Source organism: Notolabrus celidotus, chromosome 8, assembly GCF_009762535.1.
Source record: "Notolabrus celidotus isolate fNotCel1 chromosome 8, fNotCel1.pri, whole genome shotgun sequence".
In the NCBI taxonomy this organism is placed as follows: domain Eukaryota; kingdom Metazoa; phylum Chordata; class Actinopteri; order Labriformes; family Labridae; genus Notolabrus; species Notolabrus celidotus.
In genome coordinates, this window is record NC_048279.1 from 37,256,626 (window position 1) to 37,282,427 (window position 25,802).

The window sequence follows — 25,802 nt, forward strand, 5'->3', positions numbered from 1 at the left end:
TCATTGGGTTTGTTTTAAGGTCTGAAGTCTCTGTTTCTCTACCTTTGAACCCGTTTAGGTTTATTTCAGTGCATCAAACAAAGATTAAACGCTACTGAAGCACGACGGAGACCCTGACCCTCACAGAGAAAGCTGAAACACAGCTGCAGCCGACTGCATTTAATATTTAATGTAAAGCTAAGGCACCGATCTGCTGTTTGACTTGAGTCTGGAGGCGGCTGTGGGGGGGTGAGAGGGTTGTGTGTGCAGCCTGTGTGTCAATTCTGTGTTGTGCTGCCGTCTCTTGTTTATTTCACCTCGCCTTCACTGCCTCCTTTTATTACATGAAAACGCACGCGCGCGCACACACACACACACACACACACACACACACACACACACACACACACACACACACACACACACACACACACACACACACACACACACACACACACACACACACACGTGCTGCAAGCAGGCGAGCTGGTTCAAGGTCCAGAGTAATTAAAGGAGTGTTTTCCTGCTCACTCTCTGCTGGAGCGTTTCACACAAAGTTGCAGGTCATTAAGAGAAATCTAAATATTTGATTATAAACACAGAGACACAGAAATTAAGAAAATGACACATTTTAATATCAAAATAACAAAGCATATGTTACATAAACAATATGATACAACGCCGGGAGGTTTGTATCAGTCTGTCAAAGCAGAGGATGAAATCAGCTGTGTACTGGATATCAGTAAGGAGAGGTGCGCCATCTGCTGGTGGAAAAAGGTAACTGCAGTTTGCAGCTCAAAACAAATGTAAGGCCTGACAGGATGTTTCTGTGCTCTTATTCTGCTTCCTTTCTCCTCTCACACCTGATGACTAATCAGAACACGAGCTGTCTCAGGAGTCGTTGGGCAGACCGAACAGTTTGACGGTTCCCGCCTCCCTGTTGTTGTCATATTTGCCCTCCTTGTCGTCGCAGGCGTAGGCGAGCAGCGGCCTCTTGGGATGCCAGGCGACGGTGAAGGTCGGGGAATCACACTGAACCTCCCACAGCTTCTCACCTGGAGCAGTAAAGAAATGGAAAAGTTTTAAAATCTAAAAATAAAAGGTTTCCTAAAGATATCAGTTTGTTTGCCGGGCTTTATTTATCTGGACTACTCTTCTTTTTCAGCTCACTGTCCTCTCTGCTCTGCTCTGCAGCAATTTGTTCCTCAATCAGTAGTAAACACGGTGAACTGCTTTGGTTTGTTTTTTTACAGCTGCTGTTTCACAGTAACATCAAGCAAACCCGTACAGATCCACTGTGGAGGAGAGGCTGCGGCCCGGCTCCGTGCTCTCTCGTCCGTTAACACCCACCGGTTGTGTTTTCAGAACGCAGCACGGAGCAGGACCTCCGGACAGCTGGAGTCATGTGACCGAGGTTTCCCCTTCTGTAATCCCTGAATCAAGGATTCTCCTCCTCCTCCTCTCCTCATCCATGTTGTCTTTCTGGTCCTCTGAAAACCTCTGACCTGTTGACTCCAGGCCTGGCTCCGCTCATCATGACTTTGGTTTGTTGTTGTAGTTAAGTGAAATACGATCTGGTGATAACACAGAGTGTTTTATTCTGAAAATTAACCGGATGTTTTCATTTGGTTTTGGTGAAACCTGACTTCCTGTCCCGCTCCATCTGCTCTGACCAGACATGGATGTATGATGCTATACCTCTCAAGTGAGCAAGTGAGCATGAAAAGCCCAAAATAAGATGCTCAAAGTCTAAAGTTCATCAGACTTAGAGCAACAGTTCAGTTAGAGGCACTTCTGAAGATGCCTCACTATCACACTGACCTGTTTCCACCTCAGCAATGTCGATGAAGTGATCCTCGGAGGCCGAGGCTAACATCTTCCCATCATGGCTGAAGCTCAGCGTCCTCACTGGCCAGTCCAACCTGAATGTTAATATCACAGAATTTAATATTTGAACAAATCAAGTCATCACATTTCACAGGGTCAATGTAAAGAGTGGACGGACTGACCTGGAGAAGCAGCGAACACACACCAGTTCATCCACGTCCCACAGTGACACCAGAGCGTCCGCACTTCCTGTCGCAAAGTACTTCCCCGTGGGGTCGAACTTGATACAGATGCAGTTTGACGGGTGAGCGTTGATGGACTGGATGGGCTTCAGCTCCGGATAACTGCAAACAAACAAACACTGCTCTGATACACAGCGACTCAAACAGTGTGGACATGGTGCTGCAGACAAGTCAGAACATGATGGTGACACCCGGTGCATTCCGTTTGGTTTGACTCCTGCTTTTAAAACGCGAGGAGAGGCGTGATGACCCCGAACCTCGTAAAGAAAGCTCGTCCTGCCTGAGGGGGTTCGTCTGGAAACCATGACGACGCCGGGGGAGTCACAAATAAAAACATGCAGGGAAACCTGAAAAAGTTCATTCAGCCTGGTTTGATCTCAGGAATATACCTGTGTGTTGCCTTAGCAACAGAAGGCGTTTTTCGACTGCAGGAACTTTACCCCTGAACTAGGGTATCAGTTAGCTGCAGCAGATTGAAGCATGTGGAGGCTCAGTTAGCTGCAGCAGATTGAAGCATGCAGAGGCTCAGTTAGCTGCAGCAGATTGAAGCATGCAGAGGCTCAGTTAGCTGCAGCAGATTGAAGCATGCAGAGGCTCAGTTAGCTGCAGCAGATTGAAGCATACAGAGGCTCAGTTAGCTGCAGCAGATTGAAGCATGTGGAGGCTCAGTTAGCTGCAGCAGATTGAAGCATGCAGAGGCTCAGTTAGCTGCAGTAGATTGAAGCATGCAGAGGCTCAGTTAGCTGCAGCAGATTGAAGCATGTGGAGGCTCAGTTAGCTGCAGCAGATTGAAGCATGCAGAGGCTCAGTTAGCTGCAGCAGATTGAAGCATACAGAGGCTCAGTTAGCTGCAGCAGATTGAAGCATGTGGAGGCTCAGTTAGCTGCAGCAGATTGAAGCATGCAGAGGCTCAGTTAGCTGCAGTAGATTGAAGCATGTGGAGGCTCAGTTAGCTGCAGCAGATTGAAGCATACAGAGGCTCAGTTAGCTGCAGCAGATTGAAGCATACAGAGGCTCAGTTAGCTGCAGCAGATTGAAGCATGCAGAGGCTCAGTTAGCTGCAGCAGATTGAAGCATGTGGAGGCTCAGTTAGCTGCAGCAGATTGAAGCATGTGGAGGCTCAGTTAGCTGCAGCAGATTGAAGCATGTGGAGGCTCAGTTAGCTGCAGCAGATTGAAGCATTGCAGAGGCTCAGTTAGCTGCAGCAGATTGAAGCATGCAGAGGCTCAGTTAGCTGCAGCAGATTGAAGCATGTGGAGGCTCAGTTAGCTGCAGCAGATTGAAGCATGTGGAGGCTCAGTTAGCTGCAGCAGATTGAAGCATTGCAGAGGCTCAGTTAGCTGCAGCAGATTGAAGCATACAGAGGCTCAGTTAGCTGCAGCAGATTGAAGCATGTGGAGGCTCAGTTAGCTGCAGCAGATTGAAGCATGCAGAGGCTCAGTTAGCTGCAGCAGATTGAAGCATACAGAGGCTCAGTTAACTGCAGCAGATTGAAGCATGCAGAGGCTCAGTTAGCTGCAGCAGATTGAAGCATTGCAGAGGCTCAGTTAGCTGCAGCAGATTGAAGCATACAGAGGCTCAGTTAGCTGCAGCAGATTGAAGCATGTGGAGGCTCAGTTAGCTGCAGCAGATTGAAGCATGCAGAGGCTCAGTTAGCTGCAGCAGATTGAAGCATACAGAGGATCAGTTAGCTGCAGCAGATTGAAGCATGCAGAGGCTCAGTTAGCTGCAGCAGATTGAAGCATTGCAGAGGCTCAGTTAGCTGCAGCAGATTGAAGCATTGCAGAGGCTCAGTTAGCTGCAGCAGATTGAAGCATGCAGAGGCTCAGTTAGCTGCAGCAGATTGAAGCATGCAGAGGCTCAGTTATAGAGCTGCTTAGGTAATGACTGAACTAAAGCCCTGACAGCATGCAGTCCTATCAGAACATCTGAAAATACAAGAGGACATTTGTTTCGCTGCAGACCCTGCGATGGTCAGCAGCTCCCTTTCCCTAAAACAGATGAATGAGTCAGACCTCTAGAGGAGTTCATGTGTGGGAGAAACTGCAGTAACATCACATAAAGAAGTGCAGCAACATGGCAACGTGGGCCACCCACACTCTGAAGTTTTGAAGTTACTACACATCCTGCAGGATTTCAACACATCTGAACTTGGTTTCAACACACGGAGAAGGAGAGAGGAACTTGATCCAGTATTTCTGACAGACTGTCAGCCTCTGCGTCTCAAAGTGACATCACACCCTCAGTTTGTAGTGGCTTCACACAGCAGCTGTCCGAGTGTGAGCGCAGCACTCGGACAGCTTTTCATGAATGCGCAGAATCAGGAAGAGAAAAACACACAGAGCGTTTTTTGCAGAGCCGCGTGGCGCTGAATCAGCGGCTCCTCTGTACGTACCTCAGGATGTTGATGCAGCCGTTGCCGTTTGTGAGGAAGAACATGTCGTTGTCGTTGTTCCAGGAGATCTCGTTCACCTCGAACTTGAACTGCTCCTCGGCCTTGGAGCGGTGCGTCTTCGCGTCGATGAAGGTCACCACGTCGTCTTTATTACCGACCGCGATGGTCTGACCGTCCGGGCTCCAGCAGATGTTGATGTTCTCCCCTTTGAAAGAAGAAGACTTTTAAAACACAGGATTGAGCGCTCAGCAGTTTGAAAGGTTCCATGGTGAGCTCTTTAGTTTACTGCTTTTAGACGGAGGGGAGGAGAGCGTGGCTCCTCCATCCTGTCAGACGTAGGAGGTGTCATCTACAACGTGTTACTGTGAACACTAGTGTCTGGAGTCCTGCTGTGAAGCTTCTGGCTGCAAGTCTGCAGTTATTATAACTTCCAGAGAAGTTCTTTTATTCTGGTGTTATTTTTATCACTGCTGTGTTACTCACCTCTCTGTACTCTCAAAACATCAACATTAACACCAGAAACTTTCCTGCAGAGAGGGAGAATTCTTACTACGTATGCACCTTTTGTGATGACAGTGGCGATGCACTTCGTGGTGCGGACGTCCCATATTCGGATGGTCTTGTCTCCGGACGCGGTGACAAACAGATCTGGGTTGGTGGGGTGCCAGCAGAGCTGATCCACACTGTCACTGTGACCTCTGTAGTTATTCTCTTTCACCTGGGGAACACAAAAACACAAAGTTAACATGGAGTGGACTTACAGATGAGCAATGCTACACAGCTCAAAGATAACCTTTAATTAGAGTCTTTAAAAACCTATTTAAGAAGCTTCATTATGTTACTGTCTCTTTAAGACGACCCAAGCACTCGAGAAGCCTCCCCCGCTGCTGCCATGCTGCAAACATGTTTCTTTATAACAGGCCAGCTAATGAAATATGGACGTGTGTTTTTAAAACCCAAATTAAATAATGATATTAGAGTTACTAATGTCAGGGATAATCTATGAGGGGTCCTCTCTCACCCTGTCACAACATGCTAACCATACATTAGCCCTGACTTAGCTAACCCTAAAAACAGCTGATCCAGGACTCCTTAAAGAAGTCTCTCTAATGGACCCCCACATCTCACTGTTAATGCTCATTTAAAGACATCACACTTATGACAGGGTGAATGTCCTCTAGAGGGTCAGGGTCTGTTTACTATATAAAGCTTGATCACAGCTCTGCACCCTCATTCATTCACAGCTCTGCACCCTCCTTCATTCATAGCTCTGCACCCTCACTTATTCACAGCTCTGCACCCTCACTTATTCACAGCTCTGCACCCTCACTCATTCACAGCTCTGCACCCTCACTCATTCACAGCTCTGCACCCTCATTCATTCATAGCTCTGCACCCTCATTCATTCACAGCTCTGCACCCTCACTCATTCACAGCTCTGCACCCTCATTCATTCACAGCTCTGCACCCTCACCCATTCACAGCTGAGACTAACCCCAGCATGCTGACCCCTCATGGACTCACCAGTCGGTCTTTCTCCAGGACTAACCCTGACCCCCCTCATGGACTTACCAGTCGGTCTTTCTCCAGGACTAACCCTGAACCCCCTCATGGACTCACCAGTCGGTCTTTCTCCAGGACTAACCCTGAACCCCCTCATGGACTCACCAGACGGTCTGTTTCCTGGACTAACCCTGACCCCCCTCATGGACTCACCAGTCGGTCTGTTTCCTGGACTAACCCTGAACCCCCTCATGGACTCACCAGACGGTCTGTTTCCTGGACTAACCCTGACCCCCCTCATGGACTCACCAGACGGTCTGTTTCCTGGACTAACCCTGAACCCCCTCATGGACTCACCAGACGGTCTGTTTCCTGGACTAACCCTGACCCCCCTCATGGACTCACCAGACGGTCTGTTTCCTGGACTAACCCTGACCCCCCTCATGGACTCACCAGTCGGTCTTTCTCCAGGACGAAGACACTGGCGGTTTTGTCGAAGGACCCGGAAGCGAGTCTTCGTCCGTCGCAGCTCCAGGCCACGGAGTGGACCTTGGCGGTGTGAGCCGGGAACTCTCGGCTCTTATTGTTGTTCTTGAAACTCTCCTGCATCTCCACGAAATACTGAGACGCCATCTTGGAGTTCTGCTACGTCATAGGTCGGCGACGGTCTGAAATGCGACCGACCGACCGTTACCGCCACCTGCTGGTCTGCGTCATAGACATCAACGACGCCGCCATGTTGAATGTGGCAATATATTCAATATATCTATATCTATCTATATCTCTATATCTATCTCTATCTATCTATATCTATCTCTATATCTATCTATATCTATCTCTCTCTCTCTATCTATCTATCTATCTATCTATCTATCTATCTCCCTCTCTCTCTCTCTCTCTCTCTATATATATATATATTTTTATATATATATGTTTATATATATATACATATATTTATATATGTATATATATATTTATATATATATATATATATATATATATATATATATATATACACTGAAAAGAGATAAAACTGATTGCTGAAACCAGAACCATCTTCATGAGTCTGTTATGTTATTAAACAGATACTCTTCTTTTCCATCAGTGGCTTTTTCTTAATAAATAAAAACACTTGATCCAAGTTTGAATTGCAATTTATTTCAAGTGATGCTAAAATGAAAATCCATGTTTAAAAAACTTTGTACCACTCCATTTATATCCCAAAAACACACACGATACCTATAGTCACGCAAACTCTGTCAGATACAGTAAAATCCTTCTTCAGTAGTAGTTCACTTTTTATCCACACAATACAAAGACCTGTTTTCGTATCACCCAGCTGCAGGTCGTCTGAAGGCCTGGGTTAGGCCTGGATATGCATCATTGCAGGCCTGTGGTATTAATAACGACTCTGATGGGTTGTTCATGTGCAGCTTAACAGTCTCACACCTGGTCCTTTGCATTTCATTTAGATACAGCCAGTAGACGGAAAGAAATGCACCTTTAAATGTGATTCTGTGTTATAAGAAAGAATGACAAGGTGTGACAGCATCATACAAATGTGCCTTATGTAATTGCATACTTTTTAAAACTGTTCCTTTTGTTGCATCACACGTAAGGAAGGCTATATATAGACAGTAAGCCCTAAAAATGAAAGTCAAGGAATGCACGGTGAGATGTGACGGTGAGCTCGTGAAACAATGAGGGCGTCTCAGAGTGTGTGCGTAAAGGACTCAGTGGAGGAAGGCGTGTGGAAGACATCTCTGGTGGAGGGACAGTATCTCAGGAGATTTCACACCACTAAAGTCAGGATGTGGAGGTTTGGAGGTTTAGTGTCTGTGGAGAGGTAGACAACGTACACAAGCACCCCATTCCCTAAAGCTGTTCGTATCTGCTCTTCAAACCAGGAGATTTAAAAAAAAAAGGCTTTCAAGTTAGGGTGCACATCTCGTCCCATCGGACCCTGAGACATTCCTGTTCGATGGGATATGAACAGTGCTTCTGTCTTTGCTGTTACCGCACAAACATCTTGTTTGGCTTCTATAAGTCTTATTCCTAATCCCAAACTTGTCAGATTTCCACCCTCACACGCTGCACACACTGATAGTCGACACGCTGAAACCTGAACGGGAGCCTCAGCCGCAGAAGTACAAGAAGCTTTCTGGACGTTTTTATTTCAACCCTGGATGTCAAAGTTGTTTCACTCAGCCTTGCTCCTTTTGGACTCAGGAAGAGGTCGGACTGAATGGAGGAAGTCCGTGAATGAGATACTCTAAATACCTGCAAACTGCAGCCGGGGCCGCACACCTGGGACTCAAGTGGAGCTGAAGTTAACACACAGCTCTCAGCCACACAGTAATCAGGCAGCCTCCACCTGGGAGCGTGAAGGAGGTTAGTTGCAGGAGAAGCAGAAGAAGATCTGGATTCTAAACAGTACAGTGCATTCCTTCTGATGACACAAAGTGGCATTTAACAGATCCTTTGTGCATCAAACAGAGAAAAAGAAACATCAACCTAAAGCTTTGCAGTCATTGTACAAGTTGAAGTGTTTGAAGAAAAAAATGAGGTTCTGTGCAAAAAGTGCAGCTTCCCTCGTACAGTTCAATGCGGCGCTGCTCCAGGATCCACACGTTTGTTTTCTGCACCTAAGAAGAACTCTGATGTGGAGCTGGTCAAGTCGAACTCAGTGTATCAGCCAATGTAGAAGCCTGAAACTCTTAATACGAGTGATCTTTTCACGGTAGTTTAGCTTCTCTTGCACGTAGTTCTACTGAGATTTCAACGCTCAGAGGAAATACATAATGCTCTGGAAGAACTGTGCAACCACTGGAGTTTAAAATCCTTACAAGTGTCAGATTACATGGAAACATTAAAGTCAATTCATCAAAAATTAAGAACTTTATGCAGAAATTAAATATTAAGAGTGAAGTTTCAAGGTTTGAAATTGATGTATAACATTTTTCTACTACTTTTGTGTATTTTGCTTTTTAATGTAAAGCACATTGAGTTGCCCTTGTGTACGAAATGCGCTATACAAATAAAGCTGCCTTGAAAAAACACAAGTTTTGGTGATACGGCGTTGCAGACTTTTTTGCTTTTCTGATGCATTTTTAAGAAATGATCCAACAACATTATTTTAAACAGCTGTCCTATTAATACAAACTCCAGGTTGGTAACAGCTGCTCTAAACATTACACTTTGTTTTTAGAACTTGGTGCAGATTTTTAGACTGGAGGCATACGTCCCGTGCGTGAGAAAAAGACTCTTTAACCTGTGAAAATGTATCTGTAAATTCTGGATATTTACTTCCTGAGCTCATCCCTGAACTTCGGCTGATTCATTCTTTTTACTCCAGATAGTTTAAGCTGAGGAGAAGAGTCTCTCGCTGACTGATGGGGGACAGTCAGTTAGACGATGCAGGGCTTCTACAAAGTCCTAGCAGGTTAGGGTGCGTTCACAAAAAGCATGTTCTGAAGAGTTAACCGGGGATGATAATCCAGCCACGTTGATGCAGCTTGTTTAGCGTGTGTTAAAGGAGTGCAGGAGCCAATCTCCTCTTAGTAACGTGTAAGTCATGTGACTTTTGTAAGTTTTTTTTAATCATTAGAACGGCAGCTGAGTGATCACACCCTACACCTTCTGATCTGAGCGATGACATCACTTCCACATCAGCCAATAAGATGCATTACAGAAACAAGCCGTGGATCCTCAGAGTCCACCTTAGCACTCAGCGTCTGTGCTGCCGTTGACCGGGCCGGCACAGACAGCGGCGTGCGCGTCCTCTTTGGGTCCTGCACGCTCGACTCCGTTGGACTGGACGCACCTCTCAGTCCCGTTCTGATCGTCCTCCTCCACACTGCGGAGCGGGGACACAAAGACACGGCCAATCTTAGAGATAAACATCACCTGAGCAATGAAACCATGTATTTATTCATATTTTAATTAATATTAATCATACCTGTTCTTTTTAACCCCGGCCTGAAATGTACATGATTTCACTTTTTAAAGCCAAAGATGACAAAAGGTTCGATTAGCTACTGTGCTAGCTACTGCTGTCAATCGAAACTTTGATATTGGGAGAGGATTAGGGCCACTGATTATGTCCTTCCCTTTTCCTCAGAGTTCCAAGAGAAACGTCATTCTGAGTAAAGGTGGATCTGAGAAATATATTGAGTTTGCCCCTCCCCTCTCTCTGACGTTTAAACCCTTTTTGAGGTGTATTTTGATTTTCATAGTTTGACCGATGTTCCCACTGGAATAATGTTGGAGGCAGGGTTTATGGCCTATACTGCAGCCAGTCAGCTCTCTGCTCAGCTCTCTACTCAGCTCTCTGCTCAGCTCTCTGCCCCTCTCTCTGCTCAGCTCTCTGCCCCTCTCTCTGCTCAGCTCTCTGCTCAGCTCTCTGCCCCTCTCTCTGCCCCTCTCTCTGCTCAGCTCTCCTCCTTCTCTCTGCTCAGCGCTCTGTGTGTAAATTAAGCACTTGTTTATGATGTAAATGAGATCCTGGTCCGTGTCCCTGCAGACTCACCTGTTGATGCAGCCGTTGCTGACCGGAGACTCTGCCGTTTCTTTCTCAGACAGCGAGCTGCAGGACCTCCTCTCCTGCCAGGAGCCCACCCTGGGGGCTTTGCCCGTGTCGGAGCTCTTCCTCCTGGCCACGATGGGCCCCGGTCCAGACCCCCGTCTCTCTGAGCTCACCCTGGGCCCCTCAGGATCCTTGCCTGAGTCAGTGCTTGTGCGTCTCCCGTTCAGACTGTCTGTGGAGGAGACGTGGCTCATCTGGCCCTCCCGCTCATCTGGAGACAAGAAATATTTAAAATCAGCTGAAACACTGAAAGACTCATTTTCCATTTTGACAGGGAAATATTAAAGACTCTGTAACTTCCTTCTCTGCTGACTGTAAACTGCAGCTCTGTGTTGTTTTTACTGCCAGACAAGGTCAATCAATCCCAGAGCAGCAGATAAATCCATGCCTGCAGTAATCTGACCTCCTTACACAGTTAGTGGTTATTCTGTGTGCAGAGCGCCCTCTGCTGGACACACTCAGTCACAGCAGCTTCACCTCTACAGGATTGGTGTTTACCTCCAGAGCCAGCCTCTCCTGCCTTGTTGCGTCGGCGTCTCAGGATGACCTCAAGCTCGCTGTCCTTCTTCCCAGGCGGCGACGGCCCAGACTCCTGAGAGCCTCGGCTGGGGCTGCGCTTCACCGTCTCCTGGAGGCAGAAAACCCCCGTCCCTGCAGGGACCTTGTTGTTCCCCAACACTGGAGGTTCTGGTCTGTGCGCCAATATCTCAGTGATGTTGTTAGACTTCTGCGTCTGTAACACACAAAGAAACGAACTGATGGAGGCAGCAAGCGTCTGGCTTCATCTTTTCAACAGAACCTCTCTACAGAACCTCTCTACAGAACCTCTCTAAGGAACCTCTCTAAGGAACCTCTCTAACAGAACCTCTCTACAGAACCTCTCTACAGAACCTCTCCAGAGAACCTCTCTACAGAACCTCTCTAACAGAACCTCTCTACAGAACCTCTCTACAGAACCTCTCTAACAGAACCTCTCTACAGAAGCTCTCTACAGAACCTCTCTACAGAACCTCTCTAACAGAACCTCTCTACAGAACCTCTCTACAGAACCTCTCTAACAGAACCTCTCTACAGAAGCTCTCTACAGAACCTCTCTACAGAACCTCTCTAACAGAACCTCTCTACAGAACCTCTCTACAGAACCTCTCTAACAGAACCTCTCTACAGAACCTCTCTAACAGAACCTCTCTACAGAAGCTCTCTACAGAACCTCTCTAAGGAACCTCTCTAACAGAACCTCTGTACAGAACCTCTCTAACAGAACCTCTCTACAGAACCTCTCTAACAGAACCTCTCTACAGAAACTCTCTACAGAACCTCTCTAACAGAACCTCTCTAACAGAACCTCTCTAAGGAACCTCTCTAACAGAACCTCTCTAACAGAACCTCTCTACAGAACCTCTCTACAGAACCTCTCTAAGGAACCTCTCTAACAGAACTTCTCTACAGAACCTCTCTAACAGAACCTCTCTTAGGAACCTCTCTACAGAACCTCTCTACAGAACCTCTCTAACAGAACCTCTCTAACAGAACCTCTCTACAGAACCTCTCTAACAGAACCTCTCTTAGGAACCTCTCTTGGGAACCTCTCTAACAGAACCTCTCTACAGAACCTCTCTACAGAACCTCTCTAAGGAACCTCTCTAACAGAACCTCTCTACAGAACCTCTCTAAGGAACCTCTCTAACAGAACCTCTCTAACAGAACCTCTCTAACAGAACCTCTCTAAGGAACCTCTCTAACAGAACCTCTCTACAGAACCTCTCTAAGGAACCTCTCTAAGGAACCTCTCTAACAGAACCTCTCTAACAGAACCTCTCTAACAGAACCTCTCTAAGGAACCTCTCTAACAGAACCTCTCTAACAGAACCTCTCTAAAGAACCTCTCTAACAGAACCTCTCTTAGGAACCTCTCTAACAGAACCTCTGTACAGAACCTCTGTACAGAACCTCTCTAACAGAACCTCTCTACAGAACCTCTCTAACAGAACCTCTCTACAGAACCTCTCTAACAGAACCTCTCTTAGGAACCTCTCTACAGAACCTCTCTACAGAACCTCTCTAACAGAACCTCTCTAACAGAACCTCTCTAACAGAACCTCTCTACAGAACCTCTCTAACAGAACCTCTCTTAGGAACCTCTCTTGGGAACCTCTCTAACAGAACCTCTCTACAGAACCTCTCTACAGAACCTCTCTAAGGAACCTCTCTAACAGAACCTCTCTACAGAACCTCTCTAAGGAACCTCTCTAACAGAACCTCTCTAACAGAACCTCTCTAACAGAACCTCTCTAAGGAACCTCTCTAACAGAACCTCTCTACAGAACCTCTCTAAGGAACCTCTCTAAGGAACCTCTCTAACAGAACCTCTCTAACAGAACCTCTCTAACAGAACCTCTCTAAGGAACCTCTCTAACAGAACCTCTCTAACAGAACCTCTCTAAAGAACCTCTCTAACAGAACCTCTCTTAGGAACCTCTCTAACAGAACCTCTCTAAAGAACCTCTCTAACAGAACCTCTCTAAGGAACCTCTCTAACAGAACCTCTCTAACAGAACCTCTCTAAAGAACCTCTCTAACAGAACCTCTCTTAGGAACCTCTCTAACAGAACCTCTGTACAGAACCTCTGTACAGAACCTCTCTAACAGAACCTCTCTAACAGAACCTCTCTAACAGAACCTCTCTACATCTCTCAAACAAAACTGATGAATAATATTTTACCAGGATGCCTTTCAGCTCCTCCATGGCGCTCTCCTGCGGCTGCTTCTCCTCACAGACGGGAGGCGGCTACAGAAGAAAACACAAATCATTTAAACATGAAAAAAAAAGAACTTTGGAAACATGAAGCATCTCAGAAACAAGAGGTTATTTACAATGGAAGTTAAAGTGAATTTAACTGATTCACTCAGAGGGTCCACTTGCAGTGTGTGTGTGTGTGTGTGTGTGTGTGTGTGTGTGTGTGTGTGTGTGTGTGTTGGGTCAGTGGGGTCAGGGAGGAGTCAGTGACTTCACATCAGACAAGATTGATGCAAACGTCAATATACTCACTTTTACTGCTGCTGCTCTCTGGAGGCACAAAGGAGACGGAGAGAACAGAGGGAGGAGAGAACAGAGGGAGGAGAGAACAGAGGGATGAGAGAACAGAGGGAGGAGAGAAAAGAGAGATGAGAGAACAGAGGGAGGAGAGAACAGAGGGAGGAGAGAACAGAGAGAAAAGACAGAGAGATGAGAGAACAGAGAGAAAAGACAGAGAGATGAGAGAACAGAGAGAAAAGACAGAGAGATGAGAGAACAGAGAGAAAATATTTTTCTTTAATTGTGAAGAAAATATTTTAATATTTTTTCTAATTGAACCATGGGAGAGTTTACGGCCCATACTGCAGCCAGTCAGCAGGGGGAGCTCTAAATCTCTTTGCTTGACAGCCTCCATTTTATTAACGATCCCTGGGAGTTTCTGTTTCAAGCTGACACTCTGAAACTCTAGTTCTTATAAAATTTTAAACAATAAACTGAAACATCCTTTAAAGCTCTTCGTCGGTCCGTGTCTTCCTCACCTTGCTGTCCTGGCTCTTAACTGGTCGCAGGACGACGCCATGTTTGATCCTTTCCATCATTTCGTTCACCGCCTTCACCTTCACGTCGTCGTCTCCAGCTACAGGGAGAGAAAGCGTGAGCTCAAACTCTGACATAACAGCTGTTTTTAATGAATGTACATTAACAGCTAATATAAAATGGTCCGGGTAGGCTCACCTGCAGGCTGCTCGGCTTTCACAGAGGCTTTGGATCCTTTAGACGACTTCCTCATGATGGCGATCAGAGAGCTGAGAGACGGCGAGGGAGGATAACCTCAGGTACTGACTTCATCGTAGGACAGTGACAACAGAAACATTCGTAGCATGCATCCTCACCTGAGGGGGTTACATCTCGAGGGTGGAGGAGGAGGAGGGGGTGGCGGGGGAGGGGGAGGAGGAGGAGGTGGCTGCGGGGGAGGGGCAGGAGGTGGGGCGACACCAGGTTCAGGGGGAGGGGGTCCTGTGCTGGTTGTGATGGCTGCACTCTTCTGGTACTCCTCCTGGAGCTCGTGGACTGCAGAGAGAAAACAATAGGAACAATTATCTTCCCTCCATCGCACATCGTCTCCTCTGATCGCTCTCTTCCTCTGCAGGAACCCGAAAAGAGGGAGATCCTTCAGTTTCCCTCCAGAGTGAACACTCTTACCCTGCACCCTATCTTTGTCACACAGCGCCAATGAAAGACGCCTCTGTTTTTATTGTCTGATTAAACGGCTCCTGGTCAAAGTCAGTTGGTGGTTTTGGCCCTGAATTCATGTGACCCACTTAAAAGCACACACAGACGCCATGTTTCATGCAGGGAGACATTCTGCATGTGTGCCGGATTCCTGCAGCAGATGGGGCGGTGGTCTGAGTTAGGCAACAGAGAAATAAAAAGAAGACGTGTTTACGGTGAGGAAAGACTCTTGGAGCATCTTTAAATATTTTCCCTCAATGGGAGTACTTTTATTTACATCTTTAAAGGTCTAAACAAACACAAAATGCTCCAGTAAAGCATCAGTTAAAGTGTTTGATTTGCCACCAACAGACTCAGTTTGGTATTTTTAATGACCTTTTTGTGAAGGGGAGATCTTTTTTTAATTGAAGTTGTTTACCAGAATATCTTTAGTGTCAGACGACGGCACAAAAATCTGTTTCCTACGGACCGTGTTCAAACGGGGAAGTGTTTGTTGCGTTTTGGTCGGGTTTTTGGGACGCTGAAAACTCAAACTTTTAAAACTGGGTTCCAGAGTTGACTCTTTTAAATGTTGTCCTTTCTGTGGTCAGGGTGTGAACAGATGATTTAATCACAGGATGTTAATAAATGAGAAAGTTTGTTTTCCTGTTTTTTCAATTATAACCAAGCGGCAAACTCCGGTCTCAAACGATGAAGCCAATGCGGAAGTGATATAAACTGCAATACATCGAAAATCCGCTTGAGGCTGCAGAAACACCGGAAACCACATAGATATGAATGGGAAAAAGACGATCTTTGCAGCATTAATAAACATGTTTACAGCCTGGTTCAAAAAACGGCTTGGCCCTACAACGCTAATCTCTCTAATGGCACACACTGTACAGGGATGAATTTTTTTCTAACGTGACGGTTAAGAAGATATTAAGATTATGAGTTTTGCCCAAATAAGGACATGACTGACGTGACTCCCGGTCGGGAACACACAGCCATTGGCTAAGAGACTCACACTACGTCACACTCTGCCTAGTTGAGTTCCGCATTACCAATATGGCTGCCGCCGTCGATTTGCTTCAAAACAGCGCTCAGGAACAGATGGGTGACGTCACGGATACTACGTCCATATTTTTTACAGTCTATGATTATAACCCAAAAACATTGTAACGGTGTTTTTTCCCGTTTTCTCAAACATCAACAAACGTTTCAAAGAATGGCCGTCATTTCTTTTCTCGTAATTCTGTAATCGTAGGATAACGTGGTTCCACCATAACGCCTCGGCACATTTATACTATAAGTTCAGAGGCGTGATCCCACTGAGGCCTTCAAAATGGTCCATATAGACCGTCTGTCTTTCTGGGTCAGCATCTCCGGATCCCTTCTTGACGGGGTTCGTTCCTAAATCTCAAACAGATAATTCACTACTTTGATGGAAGCTCATCTTCAGTCTTTCTGCTCTCATGAGGAAGAAACGTTCAGACTCACAACATCTTGTTCCCCTGATATGCAGACGATACTATTATTATTATTAGTGATGGACTGTGTTGAGTAGTCTATGTATTGTTTTAAATGCTAGTATGTTTATTTTTTTTTTATTTTTTTATTTTTTTCGTTTGTATTGTACATTTGTTAACATCTTCCTGCCCAGGGACCACAGATGAAAATTAGCTTATAGCTAACTCTGACTTGACAGTTTTTGTATTGCATGGCCCCTGTCAAATAAACTAATAAATAAAAATAAAATACACAGATCTACGTCTCCCTCAATTCTTAAAATCTGACTGATTAAATTTGATTACACAAGCTGTGTGTTAGGGTTAGCTGTGAGCCATTCAGTCCTTGATATCCCGGAGACAGGATAGCTTCCTTCATCTAAATGAAGAATGACTGAAATCATTCTGTTTGGACCCCAACGTCACACCACTGCTGCTGCCCAGAACCTCGAGACGTTTGTCAGGTCCAGCTTCTTTCCCCTACTTTGAAGCATACTCAAACTACTAAAACTCAAAACGCTGCTGTGAGGTTAAAGGTCAAAGGAACGCCACCTCATCACCCCACAGCTTGCATCCTGACACCGGCTCCCTGCTCATGAATAAATCAGCCATTGGAGCTTTTTTTGCGGCTTGTGTGCGATCTACTCAGACCCAAAATATTAAAAATAGGAATCAAGTTTGAAAATAAATTTAATTCCCAATATTGGAGCGGTTGAAATGGTAGACTTCAGGTACACAGGACTTTAAAACCACCCACAGAACTGATCAGACTTTGTGTTGCAGCTCCATCAGAACAACAATCTATTTTTAATTTTGTAATGCAGATATCAAACTTCCTCTTTTAGGATCAATATCAATAACACACAGAGTCCATCCTCTGCTCTGTCACGAGCAGTCCATCCTCTCCTCTATCAGGAGCAGTCCATCCTCTGCTCTGTCAGGAGCAGTCCATCCTTTCCTCTATCAGGAGCAGTCCATCCTCTCCTCTATCAGGAGCAGTCCATCCTCTGCTCTGTCAGGAGCAGTCCATCCTCTCCTCTATCAGGAGCAGTCCATCCTCTCCTCTATCAGGAGCAGTCCATCCTCTCCTCTATCAGGAGCAGTCCATCCTCTGCTCTATCAGGAGCAGTCCATCCTCTCCTCTATCAGGAGCAGACCATCCTCTCCTCTATCAGGAGCAGTCCATCCTCTCCTCTATCAGGAGCAGTCCATCCTCTCCTCTATCAGGAGCAGTCCATCCTCTGCTCTGTCAGGAGCAGTCCATCCTCTCCTCTATCAGGAGCAGTCCATCCTGTGCTCTATCAGAAGCAGTCCATCCTCTCCTCTATCAGGAGCAGTCCATCCTCTGCTCTATCAGGAGCAGTCCATCCTCTCCTCTATCAGGAGCAGTCCATCCTCTCCTCTATCAGGAGCAGTCCATCCTCTGCTCTATCAGGAGCAGTCCATCCTCTGCTCTATCAGGAGCAGTCCATCCTCTCCTCTATCAGGAGCAGTCCATCCTCTCCTCTATCAGGAGCAGTCCATCCTCTGCTCTGTCAGGAGCAGTCCATCCTCTCCTCTATCAGGAGCAGTCCATCCTCTGCTCTATCAGGAGCAGTCCATCCTCTCCTCTATCAGGAGCAGTCCATCCTCTCCTCTATCAGGAGCAGTCCATCCTCTGCTCTATCAGGAGCAGTCCATCCTCTCCTCTATCAGGAGCAGACCATCCTCTCCTCTATCAGGAGCAGTCCATCCTCTCCTCTATCAGGAGCAGTCCATCCTCTCCTCTATCAGGAGCAGTCCATCCTCTGCTCTGTCAGGAGCAGTCCATCCTCTCCTCTATCAGGAGCAGTCCATCCTGTGCTCTATCAGAAGCAGTCCATCCTCTCCTCTATCAGGAGCAGTCCATCCTCTCCTCTATCAGGAGCAGTCCATCCTCTGCTCTATCAGGAGCAGTCCATCCTCTCCTCTATCAGGAGCAGTCCATCCTCTCCTCTATCAGGAGCAGTCCATCCTCTCCTCTATCAGGAGCAGTCCATCCTCTCCTCTATCAGGAGCAGTCCATCCTCTCCTCTATCAGGAGCAGTCCATCCTCTCCTCTATCAGGAGCAGTCCATCCTCTCCTCTATCAGGAGCAGTCCATCCTCTCCTCTATCAGGAGCAGTCCATCCTCTGCTCTATCAGGAGCAGTCCATCCTCTGCTCTATCAGGAGCAGTCCATCCTCTGCTCTATCAGGAGCAGCGTCTCATACAGCTCAGTGTTCTGTTAGGTGTAACACATATTCAGGAAGATGCTTGTCAGCCAATCAGGAGCCAGCGTTTCCTGTTGCTATGCAGTGAATTTGTGTTTCCTGTGCCCATGTCAGCATCCAACTGAAGAGCCCCACCTGCTTTTCTCTGTGTGTGAGTGAGTGAGTGAGTGTGTGTGTGTGTGTGTGTGTGTGTGTGTGTGTGTGTGTGTGTGTGTTTGTGTGTGTGTTTGCGTGTGTGTGTGTGTTTGTGTGTGTGTGTGTGTGTGTGTCTGTGTGTGTGTGTGTCTACACCTCCGCCCACCTCTACTCTGCAGCTCCACGTTCTTCTTCTCTGCCTGCTCCACTCGTCCCTCCACCTCTTTTTTCTCCTCCTCCAGCAGCTCCAGCTGCCTCTGCAGAGCCTCCAGCTGCTTCTTCACACAGCTCTGCTCCAGCTGGGCCTCCAGGCTCTCCACCTACAACCACAATTACACACACACACACACACACACACACACACACACACACACAGACACACACACACACACACACACACACACACACACACACACACACACACACACACACACACACACAGTATGACATCCGGTCATTTGGTTTCAGTTGTATTTAAAGCTGCATTTAGTGTATCCGTACTTTGCTGTACACATTCATACGGCACTAAAGTCTTCTTCTATTCCACTCTATTCTACTCCACCCATCCCTCCTGTACCGTACTCCACCCATCCCTCCTGTACCCTACTCCACCCACCCCTCCTGTACCGTACTCCACCCATCCCTCCTGTACTGTACTCCACCCATCCCTCCTATACCCTACTCCACCCATCCCTCCTGTACCCTACTCCACCCATCCCTTCTGTACCCTACTCCACCCATCCCTCCTGTTCCCTACTCCACCCATCCCTCCTGTACCCTACTCCACCCACCCCTCCTGTTCCCTACTCCACCCATCCCTCCTGTTCCCTACTCCACCCATCCCTCCTGTTCCCTACTCCACCCATCCCTCCTGTTCCCTACTCCACCCATCCCTCCTGTTCCCTAACCCAACTCCCTGCCTTTAACTACTCTACACCTCTGTGCAATAAGTTTTACTTCTCTTCTCTACCCTGAATAATTGTAGTTCACCCTTCTTTCCCTTCTTTCTCAACCCTGTCCTGCACCGTCTTTCTCTCCTCTACTTTACCCTAAACTACCATTCCATTCTGATCTGTTCCATTCTGATCTGTTCCATTCTGATCTGTTCCATTCTGATCTGTTCCATTCTGATCTGTTCCATTCTGATCTGTTCTGATCTATTCTGTTCCATTCTGATCTGTTTCATTCTGATCTGTTCCATTCTGATCTGATCTGTTCCATTCTGATCTGTTTCATTCTGATCTGTTTCATTCTGATCTGTTTCATTCTGATCTGTTCCATTCTGATCTGATCTGTTCCATTCTGATCTGTTTCATTCTGATCTGTTCCATTCTGATCTGATCTGTTCCATTCTGATCTGTTTCATTCTGATCTGTTCCGTTCTGATCTGTTCCATTCTGATCTGTTCCATTCTGATCTGTTCCATTCTGATCTGTTCCATTCTGATCTGTTCCATTCTGATCTGTTTCATTCTGATCTGTTCCATTCTGATCTGTTCTGATCTATTCTGTTCCATTCTGATCTGTTTCATTCTGATCTGTTCCATTCTGATCTGATCTGTTCCATTCTGATCTGTTTCATTCTGATCTGTTCCATTCTGATCTGATCTGTTCCATTCTGATCTGTTTCATTCTGATCTGTTCCGTTCTGATCTGTTCCATTCTGATCTGTTCCATTCTGATCTGTTCCATTCTGATCTGTTTCATTCTGATCTGTTCCATTCTGATCTGATCTGTTCCATTCTGATCTGTTTCATTCTGATCTGTTCCATTCTGATCTGATCTGTTCCATTCTGATCTGTTTCATTCTGATCTGTTCCGTTCTGATCTGTTCCATTCTGATCTGTTCCATTCTGATCTGTTCCATTCTGATCGGTTCCATTCTGATCGGTTCCATTCTGATCGGTTCCATTCTGATCTGATCTGTTCCATTCTGTTCTGATCTGTTCCATTCTGATCTGTTCCATTCTGTTCTGATCTGTTCCATTCTGTTCTGATCTGATCCATTCTGATCTGTTCCATTCTGATCTGTTCCATTCTGATCTGATCTGTTCCATTCTGATCTGATCTGTTCCATTCTGTTCTGTTCTGATCCATTCTGATCTGTTCCATTCTGATCTGTTCCATTCTGATCTGATCTGTTCCATTCTGATCTGATCTGATCTGTTCCATTCTGATCTGTTCCATTCTGATCTGATCTGTTCCATTCTGATCTGTTCCATTCTGATCTGATCTGTTCCATTCTGATCTGTTCCATTCTGATCTGATCTGTTCCATTCTGATCTGATCCATTCTGTTCCATCTTGTTGTATTGCGTGTTCCTTTAACACAGCTAGTTGGTTAAGAGGGGCCCATGATGACTCAGTGCCTTGCTCTTCCTGTCAGTCAAACAGCCATCAGCTCTGCCCGGATGATGAAGAGCAGCTTCCAGACAACAGGCTGAAGTGTTTGTAGTTACCTTCTGCTGATGCTGCAGACGCTCCTCCTCCAGGGTTTTGGTGACGGCAGCGACGTCCTCCAGAGCATTCAGCAGCTGAACGCTGGGCTCAGCACTCTGCAGCAGGAGCATGCTCTGCCTGTTCGCCTCCTTCTGCTTCACCAGCATCTACAGGAGGAGAAGGAGGAGGAGGAGGAGGAGAGGGAGGAGGAGGAGGAGAGGAGGAGGACGAGGAGGAAGAGAGGAGAGGAGGAGGAGAGGAGGAGAGGGAGGAGGAGGAGGAGAGGAGGAGGAGGAGGAGAGGGAGGAGGAGGAGGAGGAGAGGAGGAGGAGGAGGACGAGGAGGAGGAGGAGAGGAGGAGAGGAGGAGGAGGGGAGGAGGAGGAGGAGAGGAGGAGGAGGAGGAGAGGGAGGAGGAGGAGGAGGAGAGGAGGAGGACGAGGAGGAGGAGGAGAGGAGGAGAGGAGGAGGAGGAGAGGGAGGAGGAGGAGGAGGAAGAGGAGAGGGAGGAGGAGGAGGAGGAGAGGAGGAAGAGGAGAGGGAGGAGGAGGAGGAGAGGAGGAAGAGGAGGAGGAGGAGGAGGAGGAAGAGGAGAGGAGAAGAGGAGGAGGAGAGGAGGAGAAGGAGGAGAGGAGGAGAGGAGGAGAAGGAGGAGAGGAGGAGAGGGAGGAGGAGGAGAAGAGGAGGAGGAAGAGGAGAGGGAGGAGGAGGAGGAGGAGAGGAGGAAGAGGAGAGGGAGGAGGTGGAGGAGAGGAGGAAGAGGAGAGGGAGGAGGAGGAGGAGAGGAGGAAGAGGAGAGGGAGGAGGAGGAGGAGAGAGGAAGAGGAGGAGGAGAGAAGAGGAAGAGGAGAGGAGGAGAGAGGAAGAGGAGGAGGAGAGGAGGAGAAGGAGGAGAGGAGGAGAGGAGGCGAAGGAGGAGAGGAGGAGAGGGAGGAGGAGGAGGAAGAGGAGGAGGAAGAGGAGAGGGAGGAGGAGGAGGAGGAGGAGGAAGAGGAGAGGAGGAGGAGGAGGAGAGGAGGAGAGGAGGAGGAGGAGGAGGAGGAGGAGGAGGAGGAGAGGAGGAGGAGGAGGAGAGGAGGAGGAGGAGGAGGAGAGGAGGAGAAGGAGGAGAGGAGTAGAAGGAGGAGAGGGAGGAGGAGGAGGAAGAGGAGGAGGAAGAGGAGGAGGAAGAGGAGGAGGAGGAGGAGGAGGAGGAGGAGGAGGAGGAGGAGGAGGAAGAGGAGGAGGAGGAGGAGGAGAGGAGGAGTAGAGGAGGAGGAGGAGGAGGAAGAGGAGAGGAGGAGGAGGAGGAGGAGGAGGAGGAGGAGGAGGAGGAGGAGGAGGAGGAGGAGGAGGAAGAGGAGGAGGAGGAGGAGAGGAGGAGAGGAGGAGGAGGAGGAGAGGGAGGAGGAGGAGGAGGAGGAAGAGGAGAGGAGAGGAGGAGGAGGAGAGGAGGAGGAGGAGAGGGAGAAGAGGAGAGGAGAGGAGGAGGAGGAGGAGGATGAGGAGGAGAGGGAGGATGAGGAGGAGGAGGAGGAGGAGGAGAGGAGGAGGAGGAGAGGAGGAGGAGGAGGAGGAGGAGGAGGAAGAGGAGAGGAGAGGAGGAGAGGAGAGGGAGGAAGAGGAGGAAGAGGAGAGGAGAGGGGGAGTAGTAGAGGGAGGAGGAGGAGGAGGAGGAGGAGGACGAGGAGAGGAGAGGAGGAGGAGGAGGAGAGGGAGGAGGAGGAGGAGGAGGACGAGGAGGAGGAGGAGAGGAGGAGAGGAGGAGGAGGAGAGGAGGAGGAGAAGGAAGAGGAAGGGGGGGAGTAATAGAGGGAGGAGGAGGAGAGGAGGACGAGGAGGAGGAGGAGGAGAGGGAGGAGAGGGAGGAGAGGAGGAGAGGAGGACGTGGAGGAGGAGGAGGAGGAGGAGGAGGAGGAGGAGGAGGAGGAGGAGGAGAGGGAGGAGAGGGAGGAGGAGGAGGAGGAGAGGAGGACGTGGAGGAGGAGGAGGAGGAGGAGATGGAGGAGAGGGAGGAGAGGGAGGAGGAGGAGGAGGAGAGGAGGACGTGGAGGAGGAGGAGGAGGAGGAGATGGAGGAGAGGGAGGAGAGGGAGGAGAGGGAGGAGAGGGAGGAGAGGGAGGTTAAAAAACCAGCAGGATCTCTATTTCCACATTTCCATTGCTCATCCTCTCAGCCTGTCTGTCGGTCTGTCGGTCTGTTTTCATCCTGCAGGCCTTTCACTTTTCCGGTCAGTAAACAGCAGATTCAGGACATGTCATTAATCAGTTTCATTAATCACACATCAATTACCAACACAGCAATGCAGGTCAGTGTTTATCAGGCAGGACAGCAGCAGCAGCTGCTTCCATGGTGGATACGTTTCGTCACACTTTAAAGAAATGTTGTAAAGAAGTCTGTGACTCCGGTCATTCTACGTCCATCAACATTAAACCGTGCAGAGGGATGACACATGGTCGGATCTGGCTTCCTACTTGTTTGTTTTTGGTACAGAGGAAGCATGCGTTGTGAATCTGTCTTTACCTCGTGTGCATACGTCTCAGCTTTCACTCTGAGGCTCTGCTCCAAGTCCAGCTGCTCCTTCATCCCATCGTACTCCTGAGCCGCCATCATGGACACTACAGAGACAGAGACGGGGTACTTTAGAGAGATCTAACCCTAACAGAATTGATCTGACTTTAATTTCATCCACCTTACTTCAAAAAGATCACCTCACAAAGTCACGCTGGTTTGAGCCTCAGAGTTTCTGCTGTGTGGGACTCACCTCGGTTGAATCTCTTGATGGTTTTACTTTGTTGCTCAACAGTTTCCCGAAGCTCCTTCATCTCGGCCTGATCCTTCTCTGACTGTAAAGAGTGGAAGACAATTCAAATAATATAAATCAGCCATCAGTATTCATTCGCATTTGACTTTCATTTCATCGTCTCTCTGCTCACCTGTGACGTCAGCTCTTCTATCCGTCTCTGCTGTTCGTGAATCTGGCACACGAAATTCTTCTTCTCCTCCAATAAGCTGCTCACCGTCTCCCTCAGCTCTGAGGAAACAAGATATGAAAATAAGTTCTTCAAGGGAAAGCCTTGAGATCACTCAAACCAAAACATACGTATGAATGAACCCAAATATGAAAATAATATCTTTTATACTTCTTCCTGTTTAGTGAACGTAAACTGCCCTGCTTAAGCTCTCACAGGGACATTAAGGGATAGGTATACTGAATAACATTAGTAATACTGCGTACTGTACCTTTAACCTGCTGATGGTACCGAGTTGTGTACTGTACCTTTAACTTGCTGATGGTACTGTGTCGTGTACTGTACCTTTAACTTGCTGATGGTACTGTGTTGCGTACTGTACCTTTAACTTGCTGATGGTACTGTGTCGTGTACTGTACCTTTAATTTGCTGATGGTACTGTGTCATGTACTGTACCTTTAACTTGCTGATGGTACTGTGTCGTGTACTGTACCTTTAACTTGCTGATGGTACTGTGTCGTGTACTGTACCTTTAACTTGCTGATGGTACTGTGTCGTGTACTGTACCTTTAACTTGCTGATGGTACTGTGTTGTGTACTGTACCTTTAACTTGCTGATGGTACTGTGTCGTGTACTGTACCTTTAACTTGCTGATGGTACTGTGTCGTGTACTGTACCTTTAACTTGCTGATGGTACTGTGTTGTGTACTGTACCTTTAACTTGCTGATGGTACTGTGTTGTGTACTGTACCTTTAACTTGCTGATGGTACTGTGTCGTGTACTGTACCTTTAACTTGCTGATGGTACTGTGTTGTGTACTGTACCTTTAACTTGCTGATGGTACTGTGTTGTGTACTGTACCTTTAACTTGCTGATGGTACTGTGTCGTGTACTGTACCTTTAACTTGCTGATGGTACTGTGTCGTGTACTGTACCTTTAACTTGCTGATGGTACTGTGTCGTGTACTGTACCTTTAACTTGCTGATGGTACTGTGTCGTGTACTGTACCTTTAACTTGCTGATGGTACTGTGTTGCGTACTGTTCCTTTAACTTGCTGATGGTACTGTGTTGTGTACTGTACCTTTAACTTGCTGATGGTACTGTGTTGTGTACTGTACCTTTAACTTGCTGATGGTACTGTGTTGTGTACTGTACCTTTAACTTGCTGATGGTACTGTGTTGCGTACTGTACCTTTAACTTGCTGATGGTACTGTGTTGTGTACTGTACCTTTAACTTGCTGATGGTACTGTGTTGTGTACTGTACCTTTAACTTGCTGATGGTACTGTGTTGCGTACTGTACCTTTAACTTGCTGATGGTACTGTGTTGTGTACTGTACCTTTAACTTGCTGATGGTACTGTGTTGTGTACTGTACCTTTAACTTGCTGATGGTACTGTGTTGTGTACTGTACCTTTAACTTGCTGATGGTACTGTGTGAAGTTGTCAGGGCTTCCCTCGGCTGTGTCTGCGTCTGAGTCCGCCTCCAGCGCGATGCAGTCGGAGATGCTCGGTAGAAGCTCGTCCAAACACGGGCGAGACGACATGCTCAAGTATTTCAGCTTCCTGTTCTCACAGTTCAGCTGGAGGTCAAAGGTCACAGCATTAGCAACAATGGTAGTCAAGGTAACAGGAACATGCTGGGCTGAATTATTTTGTGAATCTAGAAGTTCAAAGTTTCTGCTGACAGGAAAAGAAGTCAAAGAGAGTCTGTGCTGCGTCATCCTGACTCAGCTGTTCACCCTGCTCTCCTGCTAATGCCAGCTGGACCCTGATAA

At 47.4% G+C, this 25,802-nt stretch overlaps 2 protein-coding genes across 3 annotated transcripts in view; both read right to left on the minus strand.

Annotated features, from left to right (window-relative positions):
- Positions 1-592: 592 nt before the first annotated feature.
- thoc3 (THO complex 3) lies at positions 593-6,670 on the minus strand. Its single transcript, XM_034690506.1, has 6 exons — positions 6,400-6,670; positions 5,005-5,161; positions 4,444-4,648; positions 1,989-2,150; positions 1,801-1,901; positions 593-1,034 (listed from the first exon to the last, which is right to left on the minus strand). Exons 1-6 carry the CDS (start codon positions 6,577-6,579, stop codon positions 871-873), a joined length of 969 nt encoding a protein of 322 aa, XP_034546397.1. The 5' UTR covers positions 6,580-6,670; the 3' UTR covers positions 593-870.
- Positions 6,671-7,084: 414 nt separating this feature from the next.
- shtn3 (shootin 3) overlaps positions 7,085-25,802 on the minus strand; it is a 34,966-nt gene continuing 16,248 nt past the window's right edge. The window contains exons 4-17 of one of the 2 annotated variants that reach the window (XM_034690890.1): positions 25,439-25,607; positions 23,985-24,082; positions 23,813-23,894; positions 23,572-23,666; positions 21,091-21,237; positions 18,800-18,953; positions 14,441-14,618; positions 14,283-14,353; positions 14,087-14,184; positions 13,581-13,598; positions 13,254-13,319; positions 11,030-11,264; positions 10,475-10,742; positions 7,085-9,802 (exon numbers count right to left, since the gene is read on the minus strand). In XM_034690890.1, the coding sequence (XP_034546781.1) occupies positions 9,667-9,802; positions 10,475-10,742; positions 11,030-11,264; positions 13,254-13,319; positions 13,581-13,598; positions 14,087-14,184; positions 14,283-14,353; positions 14,441-14,618; positions 18,800-18,953; positions 21,091-21,237; positions 23,572-23,666; positions 23,813-23,894; positions 23,985-24,082; positions 25,439-25,607 (1,815 nt within the window). In that variant the 3' untranslated portion in view covers positions 7,085-9,666. The remainder of the gene's footprint in view (positions 9,803-10,474; positions 10,743-11,029; positions 11,265-13,253; positions 13,320-13,580; positions 13,599-14,086; positions 14,185-14,282; positions 14,354-14,440; positions 14,619-18,799; positions 18,954-21,090; positions 21,238-23,571; positions 23,667-23,812; positions 23,895-23,984; positions 24,083-25,438; positions 25,608-25,802) is intronic. The other variant, XM_034690891.1, reaches the window with a different exon arrangement.

Excerpts from the sequence above, each read along its gene's own strand:
- thoc3 (XM_034690506.1), bottom strand. The coding sequence starts at position 6,579 with ATGGCGTCTCAGTATTTCGTGGAGATGCAGGAGAGTTTCAAGAACAAC. Across the intron at positions 5,162-6,399 it reads TCCTGGAGAAAGACCGACTG|GTGAAAGAGAATAACTACAG; the intron begins GTGAGTCCATGA and ends TGTGTTCCCCAG. Across the intron at positions 1,902-1,988 it reads TGTGTTCGCTGCTTCTCCAG|GTTGGACTGGCCAGTGAGGA; the intron begins GTCAGTCCGTCC and ends ATTAACATTCAG.